Source organism: Crocodylus porosus, unplaced genomic scaffold (assembly GCF_001723895.1).
Source record: "Crocodylus porosus isolate Cpor-Errol unplaced genomic scaffold, CroPor_comp1, whole genome shotgun sequence".
Lineage (NCBI taxonomy): Eukaryota > Metazoa > Chordata > Crocodylia > Crocodylidae > Crocodylus > Crocodylus porosus.
In genome coordinates this window covers 16,544,001-16,571,912 of record NW_017728925.1, presented here as the reverse complement: position 1 = coordinate 16,571,912, position 27,912 = coordinate 16,544,001, and the positions used below count along the sequence as shown (strand labels likewise).

The following is a 27,912-nucleotide window of genomic DNA, read 5'->3' as shown; positions in this document are numbered from 1 at the left end:
GCTCGTCCCCCCCAGCAGCATCCCCCCGGCTTAGGTTAAGGACCCACTTCCCCTGCGGGCTCGGGGGGGGGGTCCCCTCTTGCTCCCCGAGCCCCACGCACATTTGGGTCCCTGAGATGTTTCCCCCTCTCCCAGCTTTTAGCTTCTCCCAGCTACAGGGTCTCTGTCAAACCTGCCCAGCTGGTAGTCAAGGCAGCAGAGCTGAGCTTGCTTTGATGCCCTTGGTGGGTGGTTTTGGTCCCTTGGCAGAAGCCAGGCCACTTCTCCCCATTGAAGAACCTGATAACCTGCCTCAAGCCTGTAGGGAAGCAGCCAGTAATGGTTTCTGTTGCACCTTCTTTGGGAACGGCATTTCTTTCTCTAGACCCTGGGGGAGGGAAATGCACGGAGGCATTGGCCAACACACTAATAATGCCTCTCGTACCCAGTGACAGCAAGTTGTTGGCTTGCAAGTATTTGAGAATGCAGCTATGTTGCATCCTTGGTTGTTGCAAAAGCCGCTGGGCTTAGAAATTAAACCCCTTCTGACCAGCCCAGATGTTTTTTGGCTGTTTTGGGGGCTGTGATCACCTCTGCTTGGAAGGGGGGTGGGGGTAATTTTATTTCCCTGCCTCACTGACTTTCCATCTTATTTCTGCGCTCCTCTTGCAATATCTTAAGGGTGCCCTAGGCCTACTAGAATCTGCTTCCCTCTTTTATGATGCTTTTTAAAAATCTTGTCTGATGTCAGACATTTTGGGATACAGATTGTGTGCCCCACAAGACGGCAGCCAGTTGTCTCATGCAGTCAAAACTCCCGTGGAAGTCAGTGGGAAATGTTCTTGCATACAAACTACTTAATCTATCAGAATCACTTCTAAGTCCCTCACTGCCCAGGTAAGTCAGGCCTAGATCCACAGTGGGATTTAGGTATTACTACACTCAGCACTGTGATGTCTCAGATGCTGTCGGGTTCCCATGCCAGCATTGTGAGTGTCATCCTAGGCTCCTCCCCAGCCTGGCTGGCGACAGCTGTTTTTTCTTTTTTTTTTTTTTTTGAATTTAGACCAGGAAAAAAGAATCATGCTCTTCTTCCCCTCTGCCACCCCTCAGAGTTAATAACACTGATTTCATATTTTCGGAGAACTCTTAGTCAGCGGCAGGTTGCATTATAACATCAACCTTGGTACCCCAGTGGGTTCTGCTGTAGCGGTGCTGTTGTGAGAAATTGTGATTCATAAAGGGATTATCATGAGTTACGTTATGCAAAGTCTATGTGTAAGAGAACCTCAATTTCTCAAATGATTTTGGAGAGCTCCTAGCTCACTGGTGGCCTGATTTCCAATGGTGCTGAATGTCAACCACTCCATTAACTACAACAGCAACTGGAGGAGCTACTCACCTTTGCGTGGTGGGCCTGTTGTGTGTGATGGGTAGAGCAAGGGGTTAGCTGTTCATAAACCTGAGTTTTCTTCCCGGTTTTGCCCTCGCTTCCGATTATGACTACGGGGAAAGTCACTACGCCCTGTTTTGGCTCAGTTTCCAGGTCTTTAAAATGTAATTACGGACAGACTTTTGGTTAGCTGGGAACTGAAGGTCCGATACTGGGGATTTACTCTACAGGAAATGCATCGTCTTTGTAATGACTGGTGGGATCACAGCAGGAGTGTTTACTTCATCTTGAAAACAAACTGGAAAGCTGTGCAAAAAATCCCCAAATCTAGACTTTTACTGTCTCGTCCATTTTCATTTTATGAATCAGGGGAATTTTAAATCTGTACTGTAATTTCCTGCTCATACCTACTCAAACCCCACCGTGACATATAGTCACGCCTGTCAGCTACAGATTTAATTAAGCAGATCTCTAGATTATCACGCAGGTTTGAAATTGTCTTTTGGATTTCAATGATCAATGTATTCTTGCACATCAAAGTGAGCACTTGTCTGTGTGTGTGAGCAGCTAGTGTGTTTCTCATCTCTAGCAGCTGCTTACTTCAAATGGCTGAGAAGGCGACTAGAGGCACTCAGGATGTCCCCAGCTCATCCCCAGATGAAAATGAATTCCCATTCGGCTATCCCACCAGCATCTCTGAGGATGTGCCTGATGCCAAGTACCTGTGCAGCAACTGCAATAACATCTTAAAGAAAGCCATGCAGACACTGTGTGGGCATAGATACTGCTTGTCTTGTCTGTCCTGGATCATACGGTAAGTTCTTTTAGAGCACCACGTGGTAAGGCGTCTCTGCCTAGAAAACAAGAGACTTCAAATGGCAGGTTCTGTCTTCCCCATAGAGAGGTTTGTTGTGATAACGTGCTCCAAAAGAAAGGAAGTGCTGGGGAAGAGACTTTTAGTAACTGGGCTGCCAGACAGTATAGATTTGATCATCCTTGTATACTTAATTAGTGTAAAGTGCAGGGGTATTTTGCATGTATATGTCTTTACAAGGTTGGAACGTGATTTAACAATTATGGAGAGGGGCTGGATTTGACTGGATTTGGTTCTGCACTGACATGCTATATAACTGTAGGCAAACCTCAGGCTCTTTTTACTTCCTTTTCTCATCATTAAACTTGAATTAATCCTACTTATTTACTCCTTAGGACTCTTGCAAAATTGGCTCAATCTCACAGTGCTTTGCAATCTATAAAAAGTGCTCTGGAAGTTTAAAATACTGCTCTGTTATCAGTTCACAAACTGCACACCATAAAATCCCCTGGGTCCCCCACAGTGATAAGCATTAAAACAACACCAGCTGTTTTTGCTTGTAGCCTCTGAAAATAAGGAGATAGGTAGATGTAGGTTTTAAATGCATTCCAGCTCCCCCTCCCCACCTTTAGCATCCACTTTGGTTTAGCTGTGGCAGAGGCTCCTACTTGGATGTGGCAATCCCTTGCAGTTGCCGATGATTGTCTTCTGTGATTGTTTTATCTGTGGGTCTGAAGATAGCTAACAAGGCCGATCTGGGATTGCCAGACCGTTACAACTTGGGTATGTGTTTCCATACGTTCAAGAGGAGGGCAGAGAAAGCGTGCATGTGCTGACAGAGGCTATGTTACACTGATACACTATGATACCTTGAAGTCAAGAGGTGTGATGGCTGTATACATTAGAGGTACCTGAGCTACGTTTAATCTAGGTTCTTTGACTAACTGTAGCAGTTAAGACACAGTGGCATGGACTTCTGTACAGACCATACCAAGTCTGCTTGGGACCTTGGGCACTTATATGGACAGCTAAAGGCCGCCTCACAGCATCTTCACTGCTGCTGTTACCTAAGCTAGCTGTATTAGGTAGTTATGTCTCTGATTGCCCTGTAAAGCTGGCCTAGAAAGCTGAGTGTAGCAGTTAGTCATGGACAGTGATTAGGAGGCTAAAATGCTACAGGATAATGGTTGTTTTGATGTTTTCCATACAGTGGATTCATCCCTTCTGTTCACTCTCACTGATGTAAAACTAGAATCACTCCATTTAGTGCGAGTGGAGTCACTCAAGCCTTGTACTCACGTGAAAACAAAATGTGACCTGGCTTCTTGTATCCTCTTCCAACTATCTGGTAACAGCCTGGCAGCTGACCAAAGCAGCCTGATCAGTGCAGTCCAATGGCAATTATTCCATTCTCTGTGTCTGGTCATAGAGACACTACGACACAAAGCAGCTGGGTGATGACAGGATCCACCAGGAAATACCTGCCCCTGCCTAAAACCATTTATTTTTCCCTTCAGTTGTACATTTCATTTGAAGGAATGTTTTAAGTTAAATCCAATGCATTTCATGGTTGTATTATTTAGTAAGAGTGATTCTGAGTCCAGTTTTGTGCTGGTGCCCTGGATGTGCACACAGGGTAACCAGCTTTATAAGTTAACTCAGCAATGAAAGCCTGTGTGAATGAAGATAGGATTAAGCCTGGAGATGTATCCTAGGAAGTAAAAATCTATGCATCTACTGTAGAAGAGAGGCCATCCTTTCTATGTTTTAAAAGGCTACAGATTTCTGGTTATCTTTCAGTAAGTGGTGTTGGTGCTTAGCCTGTGGAAAGAAGTTGATTTCCAAGTTTATTCTGCTCTATAATTATAACTGTTCTTATTTTGCTAGGACATGGTTAAAATTGTAGGCCAGGTCCTGGTTCCACTGAAGTCAGTGAGTTTTGCAGTTGACTTTAGTGGGATGAATATTTGGTCCTTTAGGTATAAACGGTATTGACTCTGAGCTGAAATGCATATTTCTTAATTCTTTTTTTTAAATTATTATTTCTGTGATTCATACAACAGAGATTCTCCAAGCTGTGGCTTACAAATTATTATTTAGTTTTTTGTTCCTTTCTCTCTTCTTTCTTTTTGTCTCTCAGAAACAACAAAAATCCGGTTTGCCAGAAATGCAAGGAGGAAGATCCTGGAATGCTAAATGAGGGAAGCTTATTAGCAGAAGAAAGGGTATGTTACTGCAGTTTTGTTAATGTATCACCAGTTTCTCTCTGGACTGATGAAGTGCTATTTGGAGAAATGAGAATAAGGAAAGTGATAGGGACTGATTCCAGTTGCATGTATTAGCCCAGATACCTTAACACCATGGATAGTCAGATCTTGATCAAAAAAGTATAAGGGCACAAGTTAATTCCTTGTGACCTCTACAGAGTTGTGCAGCAAGAAGCCCAAAAATCTCTGACAGTTAATTTATTCTGTCGCTGACCTCCAAACTTACAACTTCATTATTATTCTTCATGTTATATTTTATTCATCTAGTAGCAGTTCCTCTACCAGCTCGGTGCCCTGTTGCCTTAGGTGCTCTGTATTCAAGCATCCAAGTCTTGGCCAAAGCTAGCTTGAGTGTAAAGGGAACCAGAAGTGTAGGCTGATCATCAGCTGTTTGTTTGGTCTGGAGAGCTCTGTGGGAGTGACACTGCCTGGAGAACATCCTGAAAAACTCATTGTTGAAAATAATCATAGTCATAAATGTTACTGGGAAATGTTTTCCTCAGGGAACTTTTTCACTGGCGAGTATATTCATCAGTGAATATTTTCATGGCATTGACAAGGTAGCTCAGCTCAGTGCTTTCTTTCCTCCATGCTGGCTGGGGAGGGGAGGACAAAGCTCTCCACTGGTTTCCATGGTTCAACTGCCTCCCCCCACCCTTCTTGGTGGCTCTGCTGTTTTCTTGGCAGGCCAGTTTACTTCCTTATTCTCTGGCTACAAACTGGACCAGGGGTCTTGTGTTCAGCCCTCACTGCTGTGTGCATTCACAGCAGAGTGCAAGGAAGAAAGAAAGATGTAGGGGACTAGGAGGCAGTTTCGGCCAGGTCCCAGCAAGGCAAGGACATGGAGAAAGCAGTGCAGCAGGTGCATGGCTTCAGCCAAATGGTGACTGTAGGATAAAGATGACTGCTGCAGTGCCTTGGAAAAGCACACAGTTCTGCAGGAAATTTCCCAATGATAGGATTACAGAATGCATGAGACCAGGGGGAACCAGGTATCCCTGGTACAGGTGAACCCTTTTGATAACTCCTCTTGTTCATCACTTCCATCTGGGCAGACTTTTGCATGAGCAGTGAGCCTTCCTGAAGTCAGTATGGGTCTGTTTGAATCAGCTTGCAGGTTTGGGGGGCAGAGTTCGTAAACAATGGAGGCATCTCAGTGGGTTTGCCCTTTTGGCTCGTAATTGTGCACGATAAGCTCTGTCCCACCCTTCCTGTGTTTGTTATTCCTGTTTGCTGTTCCCCTGTTCTGTCAGTTTATATATAACTATTTGAAATGAAATCTCCACACTATGAAAAAACTACTGAGGTACAAACAAGATAAATATATTGAGCATAACTTATCCCCTGATCTCTTTCTGCAGTAGCCCTCATCCTTCCTGTACCCACCCATTTCCAGCACACTCCCTTTTTGCAACCCCTTGCAGTGCCACGTCTAATTGAGGGTGAGTATTGGGAGGTGTTGAACATCTGCATCTCTCCTTGAATTCCGGTGGAAGAACAGTGGGCATTCACCTACATGCTATTCTCTGCCACTTTGGGGGCAGGCCCTCATGGGACAGGGTTTTGCACTGTACACATGCCCTGGGTCTTTCCCACATTTTACCCTCTTACAGCAATGGGATTGCACTAATTGCAGGACAAGTGTGTCATGTAAAACCCTCAGACCCAATTCAGCTCTTCATCAGCAATGCATGGCTAAGACCTGAATGGGGCCCAGGTCTTCATGCAGTTACATGTGCTGAACACCAGTAAACTCAGTGCAGTTGCAAAGATGCAAGTGAAGTCAAAATGTACCTGTTTCTGAAGAAAATCACGAGGATTGGCACTAATTCGACCTATGTGAAGGGGAAAAAAAGGATGATGACTCCCTGCCTTGTGTAGTTTCTCCATGCACAGTTCCTTCAGCCGAGCTGTGTCCATAATGATTAATTGAGTGTAAGAGTGAAACAGCACAGGGGATGCACGCAGCAGTAAAGAAACTCATGTGCCACTGGGACTGTCCCTCTGAAGTTAAATGCAAGTTCAATCCGTTTTTAATACTCTGTTCTATAATGTCAGGAAATTCCTCGAGTAATTTCTTTTTGAGATAGGAAAATCCCCACTGTAGGCTTGGTAACCCGATCGTCTTTTCTTTGGTTTTGGACATTGTCTAGCTGTTGAACTAGAATAAAAGGTTTTAGAGGCCAGCCATGCTGGTTCTGAGGCATAACCCTGTTTAATCTAATTGTCCAGTGCTGCAGCATTAAATTAAAATCTTAGCACCTAGGGCCAAATTTTGCACTCAGATACACCACTCTGACATATCCAATACGGCACAGTCAGCAGCACCTTGTATATGGAAGTTCTGGTGATGCTGGCATGGACTAGCATGCTAAGAGTGGGACCATGAGCTACGCTCTGTTGAAGTCTGATTTTCTTATTTGACAATGACCTGATGATCTGTGGCATTGGACATGCTAAATGGAGATGCTGTTTTTTATGTACCTTTGGGTGTGATGTGATTATCAATTATTCAGTGTGGACTGTGTTGGAAATGAAAAGCCTTCTGTAAGCACTAAGTACTGTTATTGAAAATATGTCCATATACTTATGAACCTGACCATACAGCTTGCAGTTTAACTATCATCTTGTTATCAGATGTAGGTGGAAATTTGTGTTGCAAGCCAAGTAGAAATGGAACAGTAGGCATCTATTTAAAAATGTCCAGACAAAAGTACAAGTGTTCTAGTTTTCCTTTTTTTCATGGAATAGATTCCACTGAGGCTTTTATTTTTAGTTCTGTTTCCAAGCAATGGCCGATTTCCATATCACTAAAGGACAATTTATGACATTAAAACACACACACAAGCGCGCTGCTTCTCTAGTGTCAGTGTACATGTGTAAGGACATTTGCCAGACAGGTACACTCAAAACAAATAGCTTGAAATGCAGTTTTTAAAAACCCAAAACTGCAAAGACCCAGCATTCCCAGGAATGATTTTTTTTGCCTCAGTGATTCTCTTGAACATTTAAAAGAATGTCTGTTTGTTAACTAATGAATACCATTTGAAGGAGGCAGTTATTGGAAGGTTGCTTGTATTGACTGAATTCCCTCACTTGTTCCCCTCCATCTCCCCCACTTGCAGAGTTTGGTTTTTTTATGTAGAAGCTGAATCTGAGGTACAATAATTATGAACTCAACAGTCCGTCAAAGAAAATGCAACTAATTAATCAGATGACTACAGTTATCAAGGCAATGCTTGGCTATCCAAAGAATGTGAAACCACCGTGTTAGGAAGGGCCAGTCTTCCACTGAAATTCAGTCTCTAACTACAGCTAATACAGACTCATAGAAAATGAGGGCTGGCAGGGACCTCAGGAGGTCACATCTAGTCCAACCCCCTGCTCCAAGCAGGAGTAGCCCCAACTAGTCCATCCCAGCCAGGGTTTTGTCTAGCTGAGTCTTCAAAACCTCATAGAGGTTCATAGGGTGTAAAACATCTGCTCTGAACCTAATTTTGCTGTTCTTATATCAAGAGGGAAAATGATTTCCACCTCTTAGCTAGTAATCATCTGGCTTCTCAAAAAATAAGTGATCTTAGAGCAGTTGTTCTGGAGCAAGGAACTAGGAATCTGGGGCTAGAAAGAGGCATTGCCCAATCAAGCAGATCAGTCATCCTGGGATATGTCCTGGCACAGGTGATCTGCAGTGTTGTCTTGCCCGCTGGTCCTGAAGCACAACAAGCAGTACATTCCCCGTTTATAGGCATGTGCTCTGGAGTTCCCAGGGGCACGTCTCAAAGCTGGGAAAGCTGGGACATCCCAGTATGGTCCCAGGACTGGGGCTGCCAGTCAGCTGGTCGGCGGACTCAGCCCTGGGACAGCATGGGAGTGTCCCAGCTTGCAGACCTGTGTCCCTAGCAATCCAGGGGAGGCTCTGGAAGTGTAAAACCCACCTTTCCATGCTTTCAGAGACAAGCCCCAGAGACTGCCAGGGATGCCAGGCAGGAAAAGCCAGGCAGGTGTTCCCTGGGCTTGAGGGGCCTAATCCTGTGCAGAGCAGGACCCCTTCATTCCCAGAAGCCTCCTGCCCAGGATGGTGGGAGAGTGCAGGCAGCTCCATGCTCTCCCATCATAAAGCAGAGAGATGTCTGCTGCAATAAAGTGGCACAATTTATTGCTGCCTTTTGTCACTGCCATGTTGTGGTGGAACAAAAGGTATGGACATCCACTCGCTGCCACTTTGTGCTGCTTATAAACCTTTTAATGGCTGTGCAAAGGTGAAGAACCGTAACTGTTTTTGGATTCCTCTGTTATATTAGCTTCCTCCCCCACCAACTGCTTTTGTGACCTTGGGCAAGTCACAGATACTCCCAGGGTTTCTCTCTACCCAGCTGTAAAATGGCTATAAAAAGGAACCTCCTGCTGAGGGATGTGTGATTTAATGTAATTTTGTTCAAGGAAGTGAAACTGCACCGGAAACCTGCAGATGTTATAACTGGAAGGGGAGGTGGAAAGCTACTCTCTGGAGTATGCTGTAGACTAAACTTTAATAAGCTGGAGACGTGATCCTCCAGCCTTTGGTTGTAATACGGTTTGGGCAGTACAGTTACTGTGTGAAGAATTATTATTCTAGCAGGAGGGGAAACATGTCTCTTTTCCCTCCATGTCTTGCTGTTCAGGTAACCCCAGTCTCTGAAGTCTGTCTCTGAACTGGGGAATTTTCTCTTAACATTGTCTTTTCTAATGAGCAGTTTACATTTGTAACAAGGTAGAGAGTGATTGGGAAGGGATAAAAGGTTTACTACTGGGAGGTTTCCTTTTCTAATTTTTCTGATTCTCTGTCCCAGGTATAATAGTCTGTCAATAATGAAGTTGCAACCTGAAGGATTTTCTTTTTGAAGTGCCTTAATGTTTATTTTATTGAAAGATCAGGGAGACCCGCTTGTTCATGATAATAATAAAAACAATGATGATGAAATCCGGGAGACCCTAGATGTTGTGTTCCTATTTCATACTTGCATACTTCAGGACATATTAGCAGGGGGTGGAGGGTTCATATTTGGCTAGGTAAGGAGTCTGCAGTTTTCTGGGTGATATTCTTAACGCTCGTCTTGCTCATGTTCTGCGGTGGGTGTTTTGATTGCATGGAGTTTGATATTAAAGGGCTGCAGTGATTCATGTGCTATTTATTTACACATCCCTTCGCAGCTGGCACATGAACAAACCCTATCTTGAGCTAGAAATGCAATGCATGGATGTGTTTTGCATTTCTGTTGAACACTCCTACTAAGTGGAAACAGCCCCAGTTTGTGAAGGCTTTACCCCTTCCTCCTCATTCTGGTGGAGTCTTAAATCCTTTGTGCAGCAGGTTCAGAAGGTGTTAATGACCCCAGTAATTAAATACATCCATTAGAGTGGCATGTGGTAACCCCCTGTGGGGAGGGTTTCTGTCAGCACATTCATGGCATGCTACTGGTTTTCAGGCTTCTGTCAAAAGAAAATCTGGGTTGAAAGAAACTCAATACTGAAAGATTTTACTTGGAAGGGCATGTTTTTAATAAATGTAGATCGATTCCAATCATTTAGTTTTTGAGCTCTGTGAAACAAAGCAGAAGAATTCACAGTTCTTTGAACTTTTACTACATACTCGTTAGGTTAAAGAATATTTTTGAACAATTCTAAACTTTAAAAAAAGTAAGAGGTTCATCAAACCTGAAAGTCCCTATAGAAGTTCCTATCAAAGCTGCAATCTGGAGAACTTTATTGACCACTGCTTGATTTCTACCCCCCTTACTCTGTTTAACTCCTAGGCTTTCAGTGATGCTGCCATTAATAAAGAGATTTCTGAACTTAAAGTGCACTGTGGGACCCCTAGATGCAACTGGTCTGGTATCATGAAAAATTTTGAAGTAAGTCTAAAGAAGACAGCTGTATTTTCTGTATTTTCTCTCATGAATGTCTATTCGGGCTTTGCTAGAGAGTCTTCTCTGATGGAAGTGGGTTACTATAATATTAGCAGAACCAAGGAATGTAGGACTTGATTCAAATCCCTCCTCAATCAACATAGCACATAAGCACATATTTATGGGACACGTTAAGCATGTGCTTTTCTGATACTGACTGAAGAAAGAAAGAGGCCAGGTAGAGAGCCAGCATAAATCAGCATGGCTACATTGAAGTCAAATAGAGTTATAGTGTTTTCGGATCATAGAAAAATAGGGTTCAAGGGACCTCAGAAAGTCATCTTGTGCAACCCCCTGCTCTGCTCAAAGCAGGACCATCCCTGTCTAAACCATCCCAGACAAGTGCTCGTCTAACCTGTTCTTAAATGTTCCAAGGATGGAGATTATGCAAACTCTATAGGTAATCTTTACTGGTGCTTAATCACCCTTTTAGTTCAGTTTCCTCCAGAATCTTCCAGCAGAGGCTTTGACATAATGATGAATGAAAGTCAGTAAATACTTCCTATTGATTATTACCTTTCATGCAAGGATCCTAGCAGTAACCCTTGATGGACCCCAGGTCCCCTGATTTCCAAACTGTTATTAGAATAAATACATTTAATCTGTTTTTGCAAGGAAAATAAACTTATCAGAGGATGCAGAGATCTTGGAGAAACTGGCCCAGCAGATATTGACCCAAACAAAGAAATGGAAACCAATCTTAGAAACCAAGACAGAGCTTGGCGGTTTTCCTTTGGCTGATTGAGTATATCAGCTGTTCTTGTAATACTGGCATGAAGTGATATGGGTGAAATACCCTGACAGACAAAGTTTTGAGCTGTGCTTAGTGTATCAGAATTGAAAAAGAAAATCCAAGACAACATCCAGATAATATGGAGAGGGCTTTACCTTCTTCACCACATCCTGAAGACAAAAAGATGCCATGTTGTAGTCTCATGGTCCAGGAGCAGAGGGCCTCAAGGCACCAAGTTTATAAACCCAGTATCTTGCGCACACAGTTCCTATACCTGCCGAGCTGCAGTGACGCTACTTTCATTTTTCATTCATCTCCACTAATGTTGCTCCAGTTTTCTGAATCTTTTCGCCTTTAAAGGAAAACTCCACCCATTTTGCTCAACCTCACCATTCTGGGAGCTCAGAGGGGGCAAGGAGGCCATCGCAGCATGAATACACAGCAAAATGGGTTTGAAAAGGAAGCGTGTGATTAAACTTGGCATCTCTGAGCTGACTGCTGGGCATAGCTATCTTGCTTAAAGAAAAAGATCATTCGTGGCACCGCAAGACATAAGGTGCCTCAGTAACTGAGACTGCAGTAATTCAGTGTTTCTCCTCCTAGAACACTGGGTTGGTTATGTATTAGAAGACTAATGCAGAAGGCCCAAATCTGTGAGAGGCTGTGCCCCAACATTTCTAGGAGTTGTTATATCTCTTACTGCTTTGCTGGGATGGCCCTTAATGTATAGGGGGTAAATGTTTTCTATGAGTGCTCAAGACTGAGGGGCAGATTCTCAGATCCTGTTCTTTGGTGCAACTCCACTGATGTCAATAAAGCTGCACTGATTGATACCAGCGGTAGATCCAGCTCTAAAGAATTTTTCTTTTAGACTCTTAAGCCAAGCAATTGTTTCAGACCTAAAGAGGAGTGTGGAACCTGATCAGAGGTCCCCTTGTAAATTAGCATGACTCCATTAAAGTTGCTTTAAGTTCCAGTAGGTCACCTAATTTGCATTGTGAACCTTTTGCTTTTCCCTCTTTTCAGTCACACCATACTCTTAAGGACAAGCATTGGAACTGTCACAGAGATGACGTTACAGTCAGGACAGTGTTCAAGAAATGGTGACTCACATTTGGCCAGAAGAATTAGATTTTTGTAAAAATGAGATTATAGAAAACTTAAGGCCAGTAGACCATCTTTGTTAAACAATTGAACATGAGCCTTCTTGGACAGCAACCCAATTACTGCAGTGCTAAGCATCTGAAAGTAAAACTCCCTATAAACAACAAAAGGATGGATATTGGTGATTCTGATGGTTTGAGCTAAAATGTGCAAATAGTGAAAAGTAAATTAGATTTTTAAAATTATTTTGGATATTGGTAAGATGCAAAACCTAATTGTTCTGTATTAGAGACCATGGCAGAATAGTTTCTAAGAACCTGTTTAGAGAAGTAGGTTTCTTCATCCTGGCAACCAGAACTGGTCGGTCTCATTAGAGTCCACCTGTTCTCCAGAGCTAGGGACAGACATTACGCATAAACCGGGTTAAGTGATCAGAAACTGGCTGAAACCTGTAACGGAGCCGATGTTCAGTGCACATAAACCGGTTTGAAAATGGCTGAAACTGGTTTGAGATAAACCTGGCTGAATGTAGCATCAGACTTAACTGATTTGAGTCACACCAGTTTATGCAATGTCTGTCTCAGATCCAGCAGAACAGGAGAGAAGTTGGGGAGTCTCTAAGGTTAGGGATAAAATAGGAGGTCTTGCTTACAAAGACCAGTGACAGAGACAGCTCATGAATTATTTGTGGTTTTTGTGTTAAGTTAAGAATAAAGAAAATGCCAGGTAGGAGAGGAGAGTTTTGGACCCAACTAATGGGTGAGGACTTCTCCTATTTACAGAGATCACAAAGTATAAAAGGAGATGAGTGCAGGCACATTGAAAAACATTTATAGATAAATACATATCTAGGCAGGTTCACATCTTGGCTTCTTACTTTTAACTTCCAGGAGCATCAGAGCCTTTGTGAATATGCTTTAATTCCATGCCATACCGGTTGTGGACAAATGGTGATGAGAAAGAAACTTGCGGATCATTTGGAGAACGGATGCATTAATAACATGACCACATGCCAGAAATGCAAACAGATGCTCCCCAGTAATGAATACCAAGTAAGAAGGTTTATGTGCTTTATACAAAAGTGTTATATTTACAGCTTAAATAACCCATGGCTTTTACAGCTCTGTGTGTAAAGTGTTTCCTCCTGGTTTCAGGAAAATTATGCTCTGGAGAACATTTCATATTCTGACCTTGCTAATATTTCAACTGCAGTGTGGTGTCTCCACAGTGTGTTTGCTGGAGAAAACGTTGAAATGAATTGGATCAGCATTATGTAAGGTTACAAAATAGAAGGAGAAAAACTCTATGTGAGTGTGTGTGAATGCACAGATTTTCGTTGGGGCTCAGAGCGGCATTTTTTGCCATGTTCTTGTTCCCCTCTCAAATGGTACCCCTCCCCCCCCCCGAATAAGGTAGACAGGAGCGATCAGACAAACAGCTACATGGATGATATCTTGAATATGGATAAATAATTGTTTTCATTTGCTGGTAAGTTAGCATGTTGCTATACCAGGCATTTATTTAACAGACGTTTATACTAGATTCCATCAACTTTAACTCTCCCAATGAACTAGATCAGTTGATCCCAAGAAGAGCCAAGTGCAAGAAGCACACTGTAAATTCATCCTGAATTCTGTCATATTTATTTTTTTCCTCTTATGACTATTTAATTCTACTTTTCATAGCAGAAGGCCTTGCAATAAGTATACAACGAAAAAGAGAATGCTGCACATGACTGTATACATATAGAATGAAAAGCGAATCTGCTCCTAGTATCTATCTAAAGCTAGTTCATCTTTAAAACAAACAAGAAAATCTTTCTGGCCTGATACTAATAGATCACCTGCCTTCTATGATTACTTGGCTAAATCCTCATGCATTGTTACTTAATTGTAACGCCTTTATCAATTCACGCTAGAACTCCTCATAACACGTCACTAATGTGCATTTTGAATGACTTTTTGCATTAATGTAAAGTCTTGAAATGTATCATAGTGCCATTGATTCCCTGTTTACTATGTGCACAGCACAATGCAGGATATTCTGGTACTTGAAGGGGCCTGAGGACAGTTTGCTTGACAGCAGTGTACTGTCGCTGAAGGAGGAAACTGTGGTTTGGTAGAATAAAGGGCCAGTGGAGTATTTCCTGGTACAGACACAAGAATTTGTCTGGGCTAGCTTAGCTGTACCACAGCTCAAGTTTCATGTAAAAAAATGTGTCTTCAACCTTTTAAATTGTAAAATTTCACAATAAAACTCCAAAGCAAAAGCAGTAGCAACATGCCACCCCGAGATCATCGTGTACAGCACAGTAATTGGCTCAATTAGAAAGAAGGGCTGCAGGGCCTGTACTGATTTTGCAGACTTGGCTACTGTCTAGAACAACATCGATCTTTCCTGATGGGTCAAGAAGAATCAGTAGCAAAGTAGGAATGCCATCTTAGAACAGTGGTCCTTGTAAAAAAAAAAAAAAAGGGGGGGGGGCTGGCTGGCAGGAGTATAATGAATGCTCTGACAGGATAACCTGGTGACATACAATAATGGGCAGTTCTCTGTGTCACAGCTGAAAAAAACTGCCCTGTGTTTGCAGAGAGATACAGTCCCTCTCCCCTTTCTTTAGAAGTGGTTTCCCCAGAGCAAGAAAAAGGTGCACTTGCTAAGAGAGCCTGTGAGGGAGGCTTGCAAAGGTGCTCCTCATTTTATACTTGTTCCATAGATGGGGAAAACATTGATCTTGGCCAGACACCCAGGCATGTTTCACCAGCCTTTCTTTTTGAGAGAGCAGTTATTTGAAGACAGAGGCATCTAAACCTCCTGCAAGTGCACTGGGCACACGTGACGCTTGCCAGTCAGAAGTCTACGCAGTCATTTGCCCCCACCTTGCCCCTTCCTCCCTTTCAAGGTGTGTGCCACATCAGTTCTGCCTCAACAGTTTGTTTGGTTTCCTTTTCCTGCAGTGATGACTTTGTTTTCATTTCCTCATCCTGTTTATCCATTATCTAATGCATTTTTGGGTTAGGAAATTTTAGCAGCTGAGTAGGGAAGCTGGCCTTGAAATGTTGACTTCCTTGTCTCAGCTGTCCTTTCAAGGGTTTTTGCAAGTGTGTAATGTATGAGAAGCTATTTGCATCTCTCTCTGTGTTTATGGCACAGAGTATATTCCTCTGAAAAGAATCTAATTGTAGCTGGAATCCAGTTTTTTGCCCTCATTTAACAGCTAGGAATATAAAATTAGAGCTGCCCTGCCTATTCTCATCCAGGTCAGCAGTAACTGGCTGCTGCCACCATTTTTTCAGTAGTCTGAACAAAGTGAATTTCATGGCCTTAGACTCCAGCACAAAAAACCCACCTTCCCAGGCTGCCGGCTTGTCAGTTTGGGCCAGGAACTCAAGGGATGAATGAGCCTGGGAGACTGGTTTCAGTTCTTATTTCAAGGTATCATCCTCCCAGGGCTGGGCAACCTGGGGGAACTTGCACTGCCTTCACCAGTGCTTTGTTACCCCTGTGGATAGGGTGGCTGAGTCCAGCACCTGTACCACATTCAGTGAACATTTGTTTAGCAAGAGAGGAAGCATGAGACTGTGCTTCCCCACTGCTTCAGACCCCCTGCTGAGGTTATGAGCTGTGATGGGAAGAGTTAAGGAGAAATGTATATTCTGTTGTTCCTAGTGCCAACAATATGCTAATGGGAATGTTTTCTTCACCCTGTTCATGAAACATCAGACTGTGGCTTTGACCATCCCATGAGCAGAGTGGACATTATGGATCCATGACCTGATCTAATGTAGCTAGTGCTTCCCATCACATTTAAGATTTCCATCATCTCTGTTTTTCTCTTACTGGAACAGCTGTAATATTCATGGTCTGGGCACACATCAGTCCCAAGGGGAATAGTGTTGTGATTTATTAGGGCTGATTTTTGTTCTTTGAAAGTCTATTCTTTTGCCATTTTGCTGGTGCCGTGATCTGGTTTGTTAAGTTTGCAACAGCGTGGAATGTCATGTTGGTCTGGTTGCCCATGTTTCATTTACCCCATACACCCCTGAGCAAATAGAAAGGTTGGGCAGTCTATCAGGCCCCCTGATCTCTGTCTTCAGTAGGACTCTTAACATCCTGCTTAACCATGCACCAGCTTGGGCTGCTGGAAGCTTTTGTATATCGTCCTCGTGTTTATTTTGTGATTTGGGTTCAGCTGCGTCAAGAAAGGAAACGAGAAGAAGGCAGTGGCATGAGCAAGTGGAATAGGATAGAGAAGAAGAAAACAAAGGCACATTATGTATCATGTCTAAGACAGTGTTTCAAAAGTGCCTGGGGAATGGGAAAAACCTGTGCGTGCATTTTTTGAAAGGATGAAACCAAGACCTCAGCCTCCTTTCTCAGGAAGATGCTTTGAGGATTGCTGGAACAGTGATGCCATAAAAACTTTCCAAGCTGCTAAAGGAAATGTGCTGGTGAGCAAAGGCGTTTATGAAGATTAAAGGCAAAACCTCTGAATAGTCTGAATTGAAACCCTGACAGTGGCTGTGTTAAATATACAAATTACAGCCATAGAATGAACCAACTGCAGGAGGATTATTTTCCCCTTCTCTCTGGAGCCAGAAGGAGCAGGAAATCTCATGTTAGTGCTAATGCATTTTGCATTAGCACATCACGTCAGGAAATTTGGACACCTGCCTTCAAAACATTGAGTGGGATCTGAGAACGCTCTGAATAAAGCCAAGCTATATAAAGCCAATGCACAGAGAGTTTATATTTGGTTTTCATGTATATTTGCTCTCAGGTCTGCAGTTCACCTGCACGCTGCTGCATATACGTGGGATTATTAGGGTTTGAACTGGGTGAGACGTGTGCGTTGCCAACCTTGTATCAAGTTTCCCAAGAAGGCTCAGCAAAGCATCTGCAAGTCATTTCTGAAAGTGCAGGGCCCCAGAAGTGAAGCATCACATTTTACTTTCACTTAACAGGTACTGCATCTGGTGGACTGTTGCATCTGAAAGTGCCAACTGTACTAGGAAGAGGAGAAATCAGCTTAGGGGCTTAGCTTGGGAAATTGTTAGGTCTGCAGTTCATCACACAATAGACCGTGGCACCCACTATTAACAGATATGCCCTTTGGTCCAAGAGTCTAAGCATCGTTCCCAGTGAAGGGGAGCTCTACTGAGTCGCACCAGTAGGATATGAAGAAATGGTTTGCAAAGCTGTTTTCTCCCATGACTTGGAATAATGGCTTATGCTCCCTCCTTTATGTGCTGACTTCCTTTTATAAACTAGTGTTGATCAAAACAGATGCCCACAGAGCAAATGCCTGGCAATGTTCATTATCAAGTTGAGAGCAATTTGAAAGTGCAAAGCCAAGAAAGATACTTTTACACATGTGTGCACATGCACACACAAAGCTACATGCATGCACAGCTACAACCCTCCAAACTTTTAAGCGATCTCCTAAATGCAAAGATAGTAATATCTGGTACAATATTGCATGATCAAATCAGCGACATCAAACCAAACCAATTGACTTTGCTGGAAACAGGATAAACAAAACACCACAGGACCAAAAAGTAGCATGCATTGGTATGAGTTAACTTTTGTGGTCTGCAGATGTGAAACACATAAGGCTTTGCACTGAAGACGGTTTCAGTGGCTGCAGGATCTGAACCCTGGAAAAGAGTGTGAAATGCTCATAATTAAATTTGCTTGGTTTTGAGCTGGTAGAAATAATCATAATTGAAGCCTATGGCTGTGAAATTTAGGAGTTGTTCAGCGAGGGGGCTGAGCGTGTGCATTAGGAGTGGGCTGGAGTGTTAGGGGCTAGATCTCAAGTGAGAGCTCAGGTTCATTTTGCAGGGGAGATGCCGCTTTTTGGTCAACGGACTACATGGAGCTTAGGGAGTGAGCCTTTGGTCTCCTTCAGACATGCTTAACCTCCTCAAAACAAGTGGAAATGAATAGGGCGAGCCCCACTTCATTTCATACTGTTTTCCAGGTCTTTGGCATGTTGGTTACACTTGATCAGGGTGCATTAAACCTGGGGGGGTGTATGTCTAAAGAAGACAACAGATGTGTGAAAGCAAATCCCTGCTATGCTGTGCGTATTGTTTCTGAATTTCTCTTTTCATGTTGATTGACCTGCCCAAGGGGACAGGGTAAATCTGTGTCAGACATAAGATCAGACTCTTCCAAACTAGTTGTCTAGGCTGAGGTCTAAGTCAGGTGATTACTGTGCCTCTCAAGTGAGTCACTTAACCTCAAGCTTCACTCTTGTCTGTAATGGTACCATTGCTACCTAGCTGCACAAAGAGCCTATATATCAGGCCTCAGTAAGGCTGTTGAAAGATTCTGACATGGTGCCCAGATGTTTTCGTCTCTCTTTAATGACAGAAGCATACGTGCACAGGAAATTCAGTTAAGGAGCAAAAACGGACACACCCAGACGCATCGTCAAAGGAAAAGGTAGGTTAAATGTCAACAGACAAGATGTCATTCTTATTCTGTTCCTTACAGTGCCAACTCCTCACTTGGCGATAGTATCTGGAAGCTTTTCACATGCTACCCTCTCTGTACTAACTTTTCTCACCCTTTACTTTGTTGATCTTGTACGATCAGGAAAGATCTTGTTTAGTTCCAAAAAATAAGGGCAGTTTTTATTTGGTTTCTTTCCTTTTCAAATAATCAGGGGAAACCAATACAAGACTGTGCGCTAGCAGAGATGAATGCTAAATAACCCTTTAAAAAGATGGGCTTTTGGATGTGGAGGTAATTGGATTCCCATCTCAGACCCCTTGATCCGATAGAACAACGATCTGCTAACCCTCTGAATAAACTGCCAAGCACATTTATTCCCTTGTGTGTTTCTGTGCAGAAGGAAAGGAAGCATTTGAGTGGCTATGTATATACCAGTAAGTCATCTTCTGCGTGGTGCACTTCTTTAAACGGGCATACAAGTTGTCATTTGTTGGTGACTGTGATTTGCATGTATTCTGTTATATCAAGACTTGTATTTGCCTCAGTCTTGCTGTGATTTTAGTGAGTGCACAGCCTCTAGGGCCAAGTATATTGCATATAAAAAAATCATGGAGGGTAAAGCACCATCTTCCCTCATTACCCAGGTGTCTGGGGGCTTCCAAAGTCTGAGTCTTGCAAACTATGGCCTTTCCTAGGTATACTGACCACAGCATTGCTTAGAAAGAAGCAATAACATTGCAGGGCGTGTTGGGGACAAGCCACTCCTGCAGGGACCAGTAATAAAATATTGTTACTGTCAACTTGGGTTAGACTTGGCATCAGCAGTGGCTTCAGTCTTGCCTGTTCAGATTGGAGGATGCTGGTGATGGGAAATTGGATTGAGGCCTTGCACGTGACAGTGCATGGCTGAGGGACTTGTTTGCTGGTCCATGCACTGGTGATTGTCCTTCATAATGGAAATGTGGCTGCTTTTGCTACACAACATGGGGCTGGGGCCCCAGTCAGTGTAGATCAGGTGACACTGATTCCAAAAGAGCTATCCTGACCTACGTGTGCTGAGGATTTGGCCCAGTGGATTGCTTATAAATAACAAAGCACTTGAACTTGTCACTGTTATTTCACTGTTGCTGTTTTTAGCAGAACCGCTCGGTACCTTTCAACAGTAAGGATGAATGTTGTTTCTCTGAAGTCGGCTGCTCATTTAGGGTGAGTAAAATTGCTGCCCGCTGCTATTCAGGAAGGTCTCAAATAACGTGCAGTCTCTATGCTCCAGCTGCTGGCATGGACCAGCCATGATATTAAAGATAATAGGCCTAGGATGGCTTGGAGGAATGTGTTTTTAGTGAAAGGGATAAAAATCTAACCTTTTTCTGGCAGAAAAGGGAAGCAGATTTGGCTGTTACAATTTCAAGGGGTGGAATTCAGTCTGGGACAGTTTCCTGCAGTGCGTGTTCCACTCAGATGAAAATCAAAGCTTCTTTAGGAAAACTGTAACTGTACAGATGCATCAGATGTGCTGTTTTGTTAGGGATCAGTTATTCTCTGCAAGAAGACCATGTTCTCCTGTGGCACTAACTACCATGTTTATAATACCTGCTCTGGATTCTAGTGCCTTTTAGCTGTGTCACCTATCTTGTGTCACACATGCATTGAGTAGTGATCTACTTGGGAATCCTGCTTTGTATTTGCATGGTAACTGAACTCACACAGAGGTTTTAGACAACACTGGTCTTGTTGGTATAATATATATGCATTTGCTTGCTAGGTGCATGTTGTTCTCCTCCTGTGTATGTCTCCTGGGAAATGTAGTGCTGTTCAGCCAGGTCTGTGCCCTTAAGTCTTCACTCTTCATCTCTCTTGACGATGATGGGGGTATTGCCTAAAAAAAAAAAAAAAAAAAAAAGGCTAAGTAAGAAATTGGTCCTAAGTTAATTACATCAGTTGTACTGACATTGTCTTCTCCTAACAGGGGGGCAAAGAGAAGACAAAAGAGCATGAGAAGACCTCAGTAGGAGCCCACTTGCTGCTGCTGCTGCAGCATATAAAGCAACTGAGGGCCTGCTTGTGCCCTGGTAGGGCTGCAAATGGCCTCATCCCATGTTTCGCTTCAGCAGAGTCTAAAGTGAAGACTTTGGAAAGAAAGGTCTCTGACCTGCAGGTCCCAGGGGCCTCAGAGATCAATGGAGATCTGGAAGTAGACTGTTTCCCCCTCTCTTCTCTTGTTGAAGAAGAATCAACTCTGCAAAGGCTTGTCAAGGAGAAAATGATCTCCGAACTGGAAAGCAAGCTGCAGGTCTTTGAGAACATTGTAGCAGTGCTCAACAAGGAGGTGGAAACCTCTCACCTCGAAATCGCAGCCTTTCAGAGGCAGAGTGAACTGGATCAAAATATGATACGAAACCTTGAACTGAAGGTAAAGGTTTGTGACAGCCTTGTATCCATATACATGTTGCATAGATAGAGCATGTACACACAGATCACAGAGAGAGGCTGCGGGCTCGAGCTGAACACAGACATAGGAACTGGAAAGTATTGCTGTCTCCCAAACACCTTTGCAGCCTTAGGCAAGCTTTCTAGCTTGGGCCCTTAAAGTTTGGAATCCAAAGCCACACTTAGACATCTAAGCCTCACTGGGAGGTGTGGGGCCTTGGAAATTCTCAGGATCAGGTCCTAAGGAGCAAGTTGCCTTGAAACAGCCCATTCAGTCCTCCTAAATCAATATTATATATCTGAAAAATAATCTGTAGAGTTGCTTGCCTTCTTCCAGAGTTTGTCACCAAGGGGAACCCTGTGTAGCACAGTTGCCTGTTCCATGTAGAACCCAAGGAGTAGATTTGAACAGTAGTTGTTATTGGTTTGTTCCCCTAGATTGCAGAGTTGCACCGATGTCTGACCCAGAAGGACGCGGGTCTGAGCAGGCTTCATAAGAGTCTTCAGTGCTCTGAGCAAGCCTCCTATGATGGGGTCTTTTTATGGAAGATCATGGATGTCAGCAGGAAGTTACAGGACTCTGTGACTGGAAGGACAATCAGTTTATACTCTCCAGGTAAAAAAAAAAAAAAATCTATCGAAACCCAGTGTAATCTGAAGGGTGACCACCTCTGTTGGAAGTACTTTAAAGTGCCACCCAGAAGTAGCATCCTGCTTGCAAAATGACATGGAAATTCTGGCTGCTCTTCAGGCAGCTTCTGCTCTGTAGTTGTTATAGTGCTCACCTGCCCTTCTCCATGACTTGTGAAGGAAGCATGGCTTAAGGTGAAAGCACAATCCCAACTACCTGAGCCCAGTCGTCAGGTTTGGTCCTGGGGAATGTGTGCAGTGTGGGTGTTTGGGAGGAACAAGGACGTACAGCCACTCCGCAGAGGCGTCTTCAGCTTAGTGTAATTGGTCTAACTCTCACCATATTTTAAAATACCTGTGTGGGGATGTACTCTAATGCATGTGCGGCTCCTGCTGCTCTCATGCTTTCCCTCCATCAGACAAGTGTGCCCAGAGGTGGATGTGCTCTGAACTCTTTTGCAAGAAAAAATCCTTCTATATGATGAACACAGATAATGGTGCTGGGACAGAAAGAGCCTAATTCACAGGCACACAGCACATCCTTCATGATAAAGATCCTGCTATTTGTAGTAGTAGAAGTAGCAGGTATCTGTCTATCTTGTGAGATAATACCCGCAAAAGAATGAGGTTGAAAGTTGTGGGTCTGGATTGCACTGTAAAGGGAGGCCAAACTCATGCCCTGCTTAAAGGTCTTGGCCTAGTGGTATTCAGTTCATGAAACGAAAGCAGAGGAATAGTATGAGTGGTTCAAGGACTGATGACTGCAAATAAAGCATCTGAAAAGTGGGGAAACACACTTTGAACAGCCTGGTTATGTCCGTATGTTTGCCTCTGTTTTCTGTCGCACAGAGCTTTCAGTTTGCATGGTATTTGCCCACTATCTACAGTGACATCTGCTGGTTCTCCGTTGTCTACTACAGTCCTTCCCCCTCTGAGAAATTAAGTGATTAGATAACATACTCTCTGAGAGTAATTACCAGTCAGCCTCACCAAGGTAGAAATAATTAAGAAGACTTCCCCCCACTGGGCCTTCGTGTTTGTAGTCAGGAATCCTGCACTGTCCAATCTCTTTGTCATGCTCAGCCTGATGGTATCAGGGCACCTGTTGCATTTTAACCCATTTCTATCTGTCAGCATCACTAGAGATGCATCATTTCTAGAACAGGTTGGTTGTCTCTGACTTGACTAATGGAAGAGTCTAATTTTCAGCTTTCTACACTGGCAAATATGGCTACAAAGTCTGCCTGAGGATTTATCTGAATGGTGATGGTACAGGAAAAGGAACACACGTGTCCTTGTTCTTTGTTGTCATGAAAGGGGACTATGACGCTCTGCTTCCATGGCCTTTCAAACACAAGGTAAAAAGAAAGCACTTCCTGTGTTCATGTCGCTGCGATGCTCTTCCCCATCACATTTTTTCTCTTGTGTAGTGTCCTAGTGATTTCCATGGTCTTCTCATGTGGTATACAGGGGCAGTGCAGCCTGTCCACCTACAGTAGAGGCATATCTCTTCCCATTGTAGTCAAGGGCATTCTTCCATTTCTCCATTATACCTGCATCTAATCCTAGGGTATAATTCAGTCGTGAATGGGGTGAGATGGTGCACAGAGGGCTTTGTCCCTTCAGACACCACCTGGAAGAACCAAAGTGTTACATCCAGTTGGAACCTTGAGGTTTATAGAAGGTAAAGCTGTGTCCATCTGAAACTAAGCCAAAGACATGCTTATCATGCTAGATTCCCTATATGCCTAATTACCAAATGTGGAAAAGGAACGAGGCCTGGTGGTTAAAACACAGGCATTGGGGGGCAGCATTCCTGCTTCTCTTTCCATTTGTGCACCAATTCTGCAAACCCTTCTTCCAAATGGCGTTACCACCACCAACCGATCGGCAAAAACAAATACAGAATCAAAGTTCATAATTCATGTCACGCTTAAAGACCTGTTTCATATTTCATCTTTTAAGCTGAACAATAGCAAACTAATGAACAGGAGAAATTCTACTCCGATATTTAGTTTGTGTCTGCTGCGTGTTTGCATGCAGTGAGCTGAGCTGTCTCTCTTGATTCCAAACCACAATAACAGAATTAATTTATTGGCCTTGACAAAACTCATGGTTTGCTTAAATTGTTGGGACATAGGGGAAAAAGTCTACACCATGTAATTCTCCACCAAGGAAGAATTTCTGACTTTATTTTATTTTGCCAGTGGCAAAGTTTTAAACATTTGATCTGAGAACCATTATAATCTCCCTCGTGCTAATTAGCTGACCTTGCATCCTGGGAAACATTCATTTTAGTTGGCCTTCAGTTATCAGTAGAGCAGCCAGCTGTTTCTGCAGAATGTTTGCACTTGCTAAAAGGTGCCGGGTCCAAATGCGTTAAGGCTTCTGACTGCATGTCTTGTTTTGAAATGCAATAAATTATTATTTTTCCTTTCTTCCCTCTGTTACGTTTCAGGTCACGTTTATGTTGCTCGACCAAAACAACAGAGAGCATGTTATTGATGTTTTCCGTCCAGACCTGAATTCTGCTTCGTTTCAGAGGCCAGTGAGCGACATGAATATTGCAAGTGGCTGCCCTACATTTCTTCCTTTGTCTAAATTACAGTCACCTAAATATGCTTATGTCAAAGAAGACACCATTTTCCTTAAATGCATTATAGAAACAAATTCATAGGCCCTGAAATCGGTACGTTTTAGTATGCCCCATCAGAGTCTGTTTAAGGACAGCATTCAGCTTAAGTCCAAAACCTGGAGATCTGGATCCTGCGCTCCATAGAGGTCACCTGCATCAGCTGAGGATCTGTCCATTCACATTGTCTAGTGCTGCCAATGCAAGTTGTCCTGGAGCATCTTTTTGCAGGTGACCAAAATGACTCAAACCAAACTGGTGTTGGCAATGAATTCCAGACCAAGGTCCCAGTCAGCCCCTGCACAAGGAAATGTGGACAGACTATCCAGTTTCTAACTGGAAGGAGGGTGCTGGAGACATAGCAGCCTGCATGGACCAGGGTTCTCGCATAGGCTTTGGTCTGGCTGAGGGTGCAGAGCAGTCTCTCTGCTTCCCCCTGTCCCACGCAAAGACCCCTGGGGTTCTGATTGCTCAGTTGGACCTCTCCATTGTTCATTTTTTGGTATCCTTGAAAGCTGAGAGTTGCGGCCAACCATTTGAAGCTTGTATTCCTTAATATTGGATGCTTTGATTGCTGTTATTTATTTCATACCTGTATTTATATGCACTATGTCCTGTGGGACTTTGAGTGTCTCTTGTGAATGCATCTTGGCTTTTCCTTGCCAAGTAGCTTGCTGCTTGTTCAGAACTGAGCACTTCCTCTGTTACTCTCCCTCCCTATTATATTTGCAGCTCCCCCCAAGGATCCCAGGGCCACCCGTGCAAACACCAGCTAAATGACACCTGCAGCTTCTTGTACAGTTTGCAGTCATTTCCTGAAACACATTGGACAACATTTGTTCTGTCTTTTTTTTTAATTATTATTATTATCCTTCTAATGTCCTCTGACAGGGTGACCTTTGTCTGGGTCATGATCATCTTAAAATGTTGAACAGGGAAGAACCATTGCAGCATCTGTGGTGTTTATTTTTGCCCATAAAGGTAAAGAATGAATGCAAAACTATTTTGAAAAGCAGCTGGGAGCTGTCATCTGGATGTGGACAGGGTTCAAATACAAGCCTTTACCCCAAAAGAAAGCTGCAAGCATGCTTTTTTGTCTCCAGTCCATTCTTACATCCTCTCAGCTTCCCCTGGCTCCTTCCCCATGGGAGCACCAAAAAAACATTGGACCCAATGTGCTGTAATCATTGATTAAATCATCAGTTGTGATCCTGATTGTCGTGGGGTCACGTATTCTATCCCAGTTATAGTTACACCCTGACAAAAGCAAATTGGCGAGGAAACTCTGAAGGATGGAGTGAGAGAACAAGAAGCAAGAAGAATAGTTAGCATGGCAGGAACGGGACAGGCAGTAATGGCTTAAAACTGATTCTGTGCAAGACAAGAGAGCCTGCCAATTGGCAGTAGGTCACAGAAGGATGAAACAGATCTGCACTGTTGTTGCAGTACTCCAGATTGAAACGGTAACTCCTGATCCATTCAGATGACTTGAAAAGCCTGGCACTGCCATGAGGGAACCTCACTCCATTTGAATTCCCATAACATCTGACTATGAGGATTAACCATTCACTGCACGGGTTAAAGTAGGTGTTGGGGGAAGTCTTTTAATTCCCCCTCTCTCAAAGGCAGTTGGATCGAGAAATGAGAAGGGAAAGCCTGGAATTGTAATGTATTCCAACAACCTGCCATTGTACCTGAAGTCTTTGAAGTATGTTTGGGGAGAAACATCAAACCCTGATGCTCAGGGTATTGAAAATCAGGGGTTACTAATATCATTTGGTGAGCGATTAGACAGAGCAGAAGGCTAGACCTTTACCCAAAGATCTTTTCTTGTGCTGGCATCTGCACCACTTCCATGAACTTTTCAAGACAATAAAGGGAATCCCAAACTAATTATTGCAATGTAATAAGCCATGATGGACTTGGGAGACAATGTACTAATGAAAAGGAGGAAGATGAAGTGGCCTTTTGGATACTAGGGAGAAAAATAGATCTTTTTTTGTAGAGAAGAAGAGAACTAAGAAAGCACACTGCGATAAGCACATTAGAAAGCACTGGTGTATTTTGTTAGGAAATCTGTTTGCCTCCTCCACTTCTCAGTGACAAGCTGCACAGTTGTGAGTAGCACCTCTACATTTATCATGCATTCATCGGTGAATCTAATGGCAAGTGAGCATGACGATTAAATTGCAGTTAGCCCATCCACAGTCCTTCAGTGCTTTGCTCCAGAATTCAAAACGCTAGGCTAATGGCTTGCAACTTGTAAGGTGCCATTGCGCTGGGGTTACCCATGGCTGTGCAACAGATTCAGTATGTATCTGGTCAGCTGGTTAGATCATCAGGGTTCCCGTGAGGTACAGGGTACTGATGGGGAGTGTGACATGAATGCTGCTCCATTGTTCTGTGAATTAAGTATACAGGGAAGGTCACTCTCAGCAGATTGCAGGCTTTCCAGATTTGAAGTAAAAGATGAAAGATGTTCTGGAGCTACTGTGGAATGGTCTTTTTTATTTACAATAAACCAACTGAAATAGTGTAAAAAGAAAAACAGATTGTGAAATAATGTCTGGAGATGAGCAGTGCCTAAAAAACATGCCAGAAATGTTCTAAGTTTCTCTGTAGCTTCCTGAAGAAAATTTGAGCCATTTAATTCTAAGGATGGATTTTAAAATCCACGCTTTAACTCATCACAGCAAATAGGTATCAAATCATCCATATATGAAATTATCAAAATATGGAAAATGATACAGGCAGAGTAATTGGCCTGCAACAAGTAGGTGTGTGTGTAGCCAAAAAAAGGGGGTGGGTGAGGTGGGGAGGAGGCAGGGGGAAAGACAGAGTTTGTACTATAGCCCCCAGTGTTGCAGTGAGATTAGTTTGCTGGATCAAAGCCAAAAAAGTGAACAAGTTTTATAACATTAACTTATTGATTTGCTCAATGACAGCTTTTTCATGCCGAAGTATCTTTCCGTGCAGTGCTGGAAATCCAAACACCACCATATTGTGCCCAGCACATGAGAAGCAGAAGGTGAAGCTACTAGTCTGCCTTGATTTTTTTGCAAACTAAGTGGAATGCAAACTGAAGGGAAATCCAGCAGAAATGGTGGGAAGCCATCCACTATTAATAACCTGAAGTGCTATTGCTTACAAAGGAGCAGATTTCTCAAATCTTATTTTTATCTTGATAGTGTCCTTTTAAGTAATTGGTTGTAGCAAAATATCACATTTCCAAAAACAGTGTAAAGAGATAGCTACCTACCTAAGCTTGTTCAAGAAAGAACTGGGTGTTCTTTACCTCTCTCTTTATCTCTCTTCTTCCAGACTTAATATTTTGCAGACATGTTCAAATGTTCTTTTAGGGGCAGCAAAGTATTTTTCCAGTAATATGTCAGTCTATATGACCATCGTGAAATAATGTGTTTAAATAATTGCTTTTTACAGCTGTTGTTTTGACAAGCGAAGTATTTATTGCGGTCATTTGTATTATCTTACCATTTATTTATTTCTTAAATAAAGCTAAATA

The 27,912-nt window shown here is 43.1% G+C and overlaps 1 protein-coding gene across 2 annotated transcripts; it reads left to right on the top strand.

The window, feature by feature from the left end:
• Nucleotides 1–733: 733 nt before the first annotated feature.
• Nucleotides 734–27,912, top strand: TRAF1 (TNF receptor associated factor 1). 2 transcript variants are annotated; one of them, XM_019540964.1, is made up of 11 exons: nt 734–876; nt 1,962–2,186; nt 4,327–4,411; nt 10,246–10,344; nt 13,126–13,287; nt 18,614–18,685; nt 19,838–19,903; nt 20,667–21,110; nt 21,566–21,743; nt 22,967–23,115; nt 24,216–27,912. In XM_019540964.1, the coding sequence occupies exons 1-11, from the start codon at nt 782–784 to the stop codon at nt 24,432–24,434; spliced, it is 1,794 nt and encodes a 597-aa protein (XP_019396509.1). In that variant the 5' UTR covers nt 734–781; the 3' UTR covers nt 24,435–27,912. The 2 variants fall into 2 exon arrangements, with proteins under 2 accessions (XP_019396509.1, XP_019396508.1); XM_019540963.1 differs by having other exon boundaries at nt 19,835–19,903.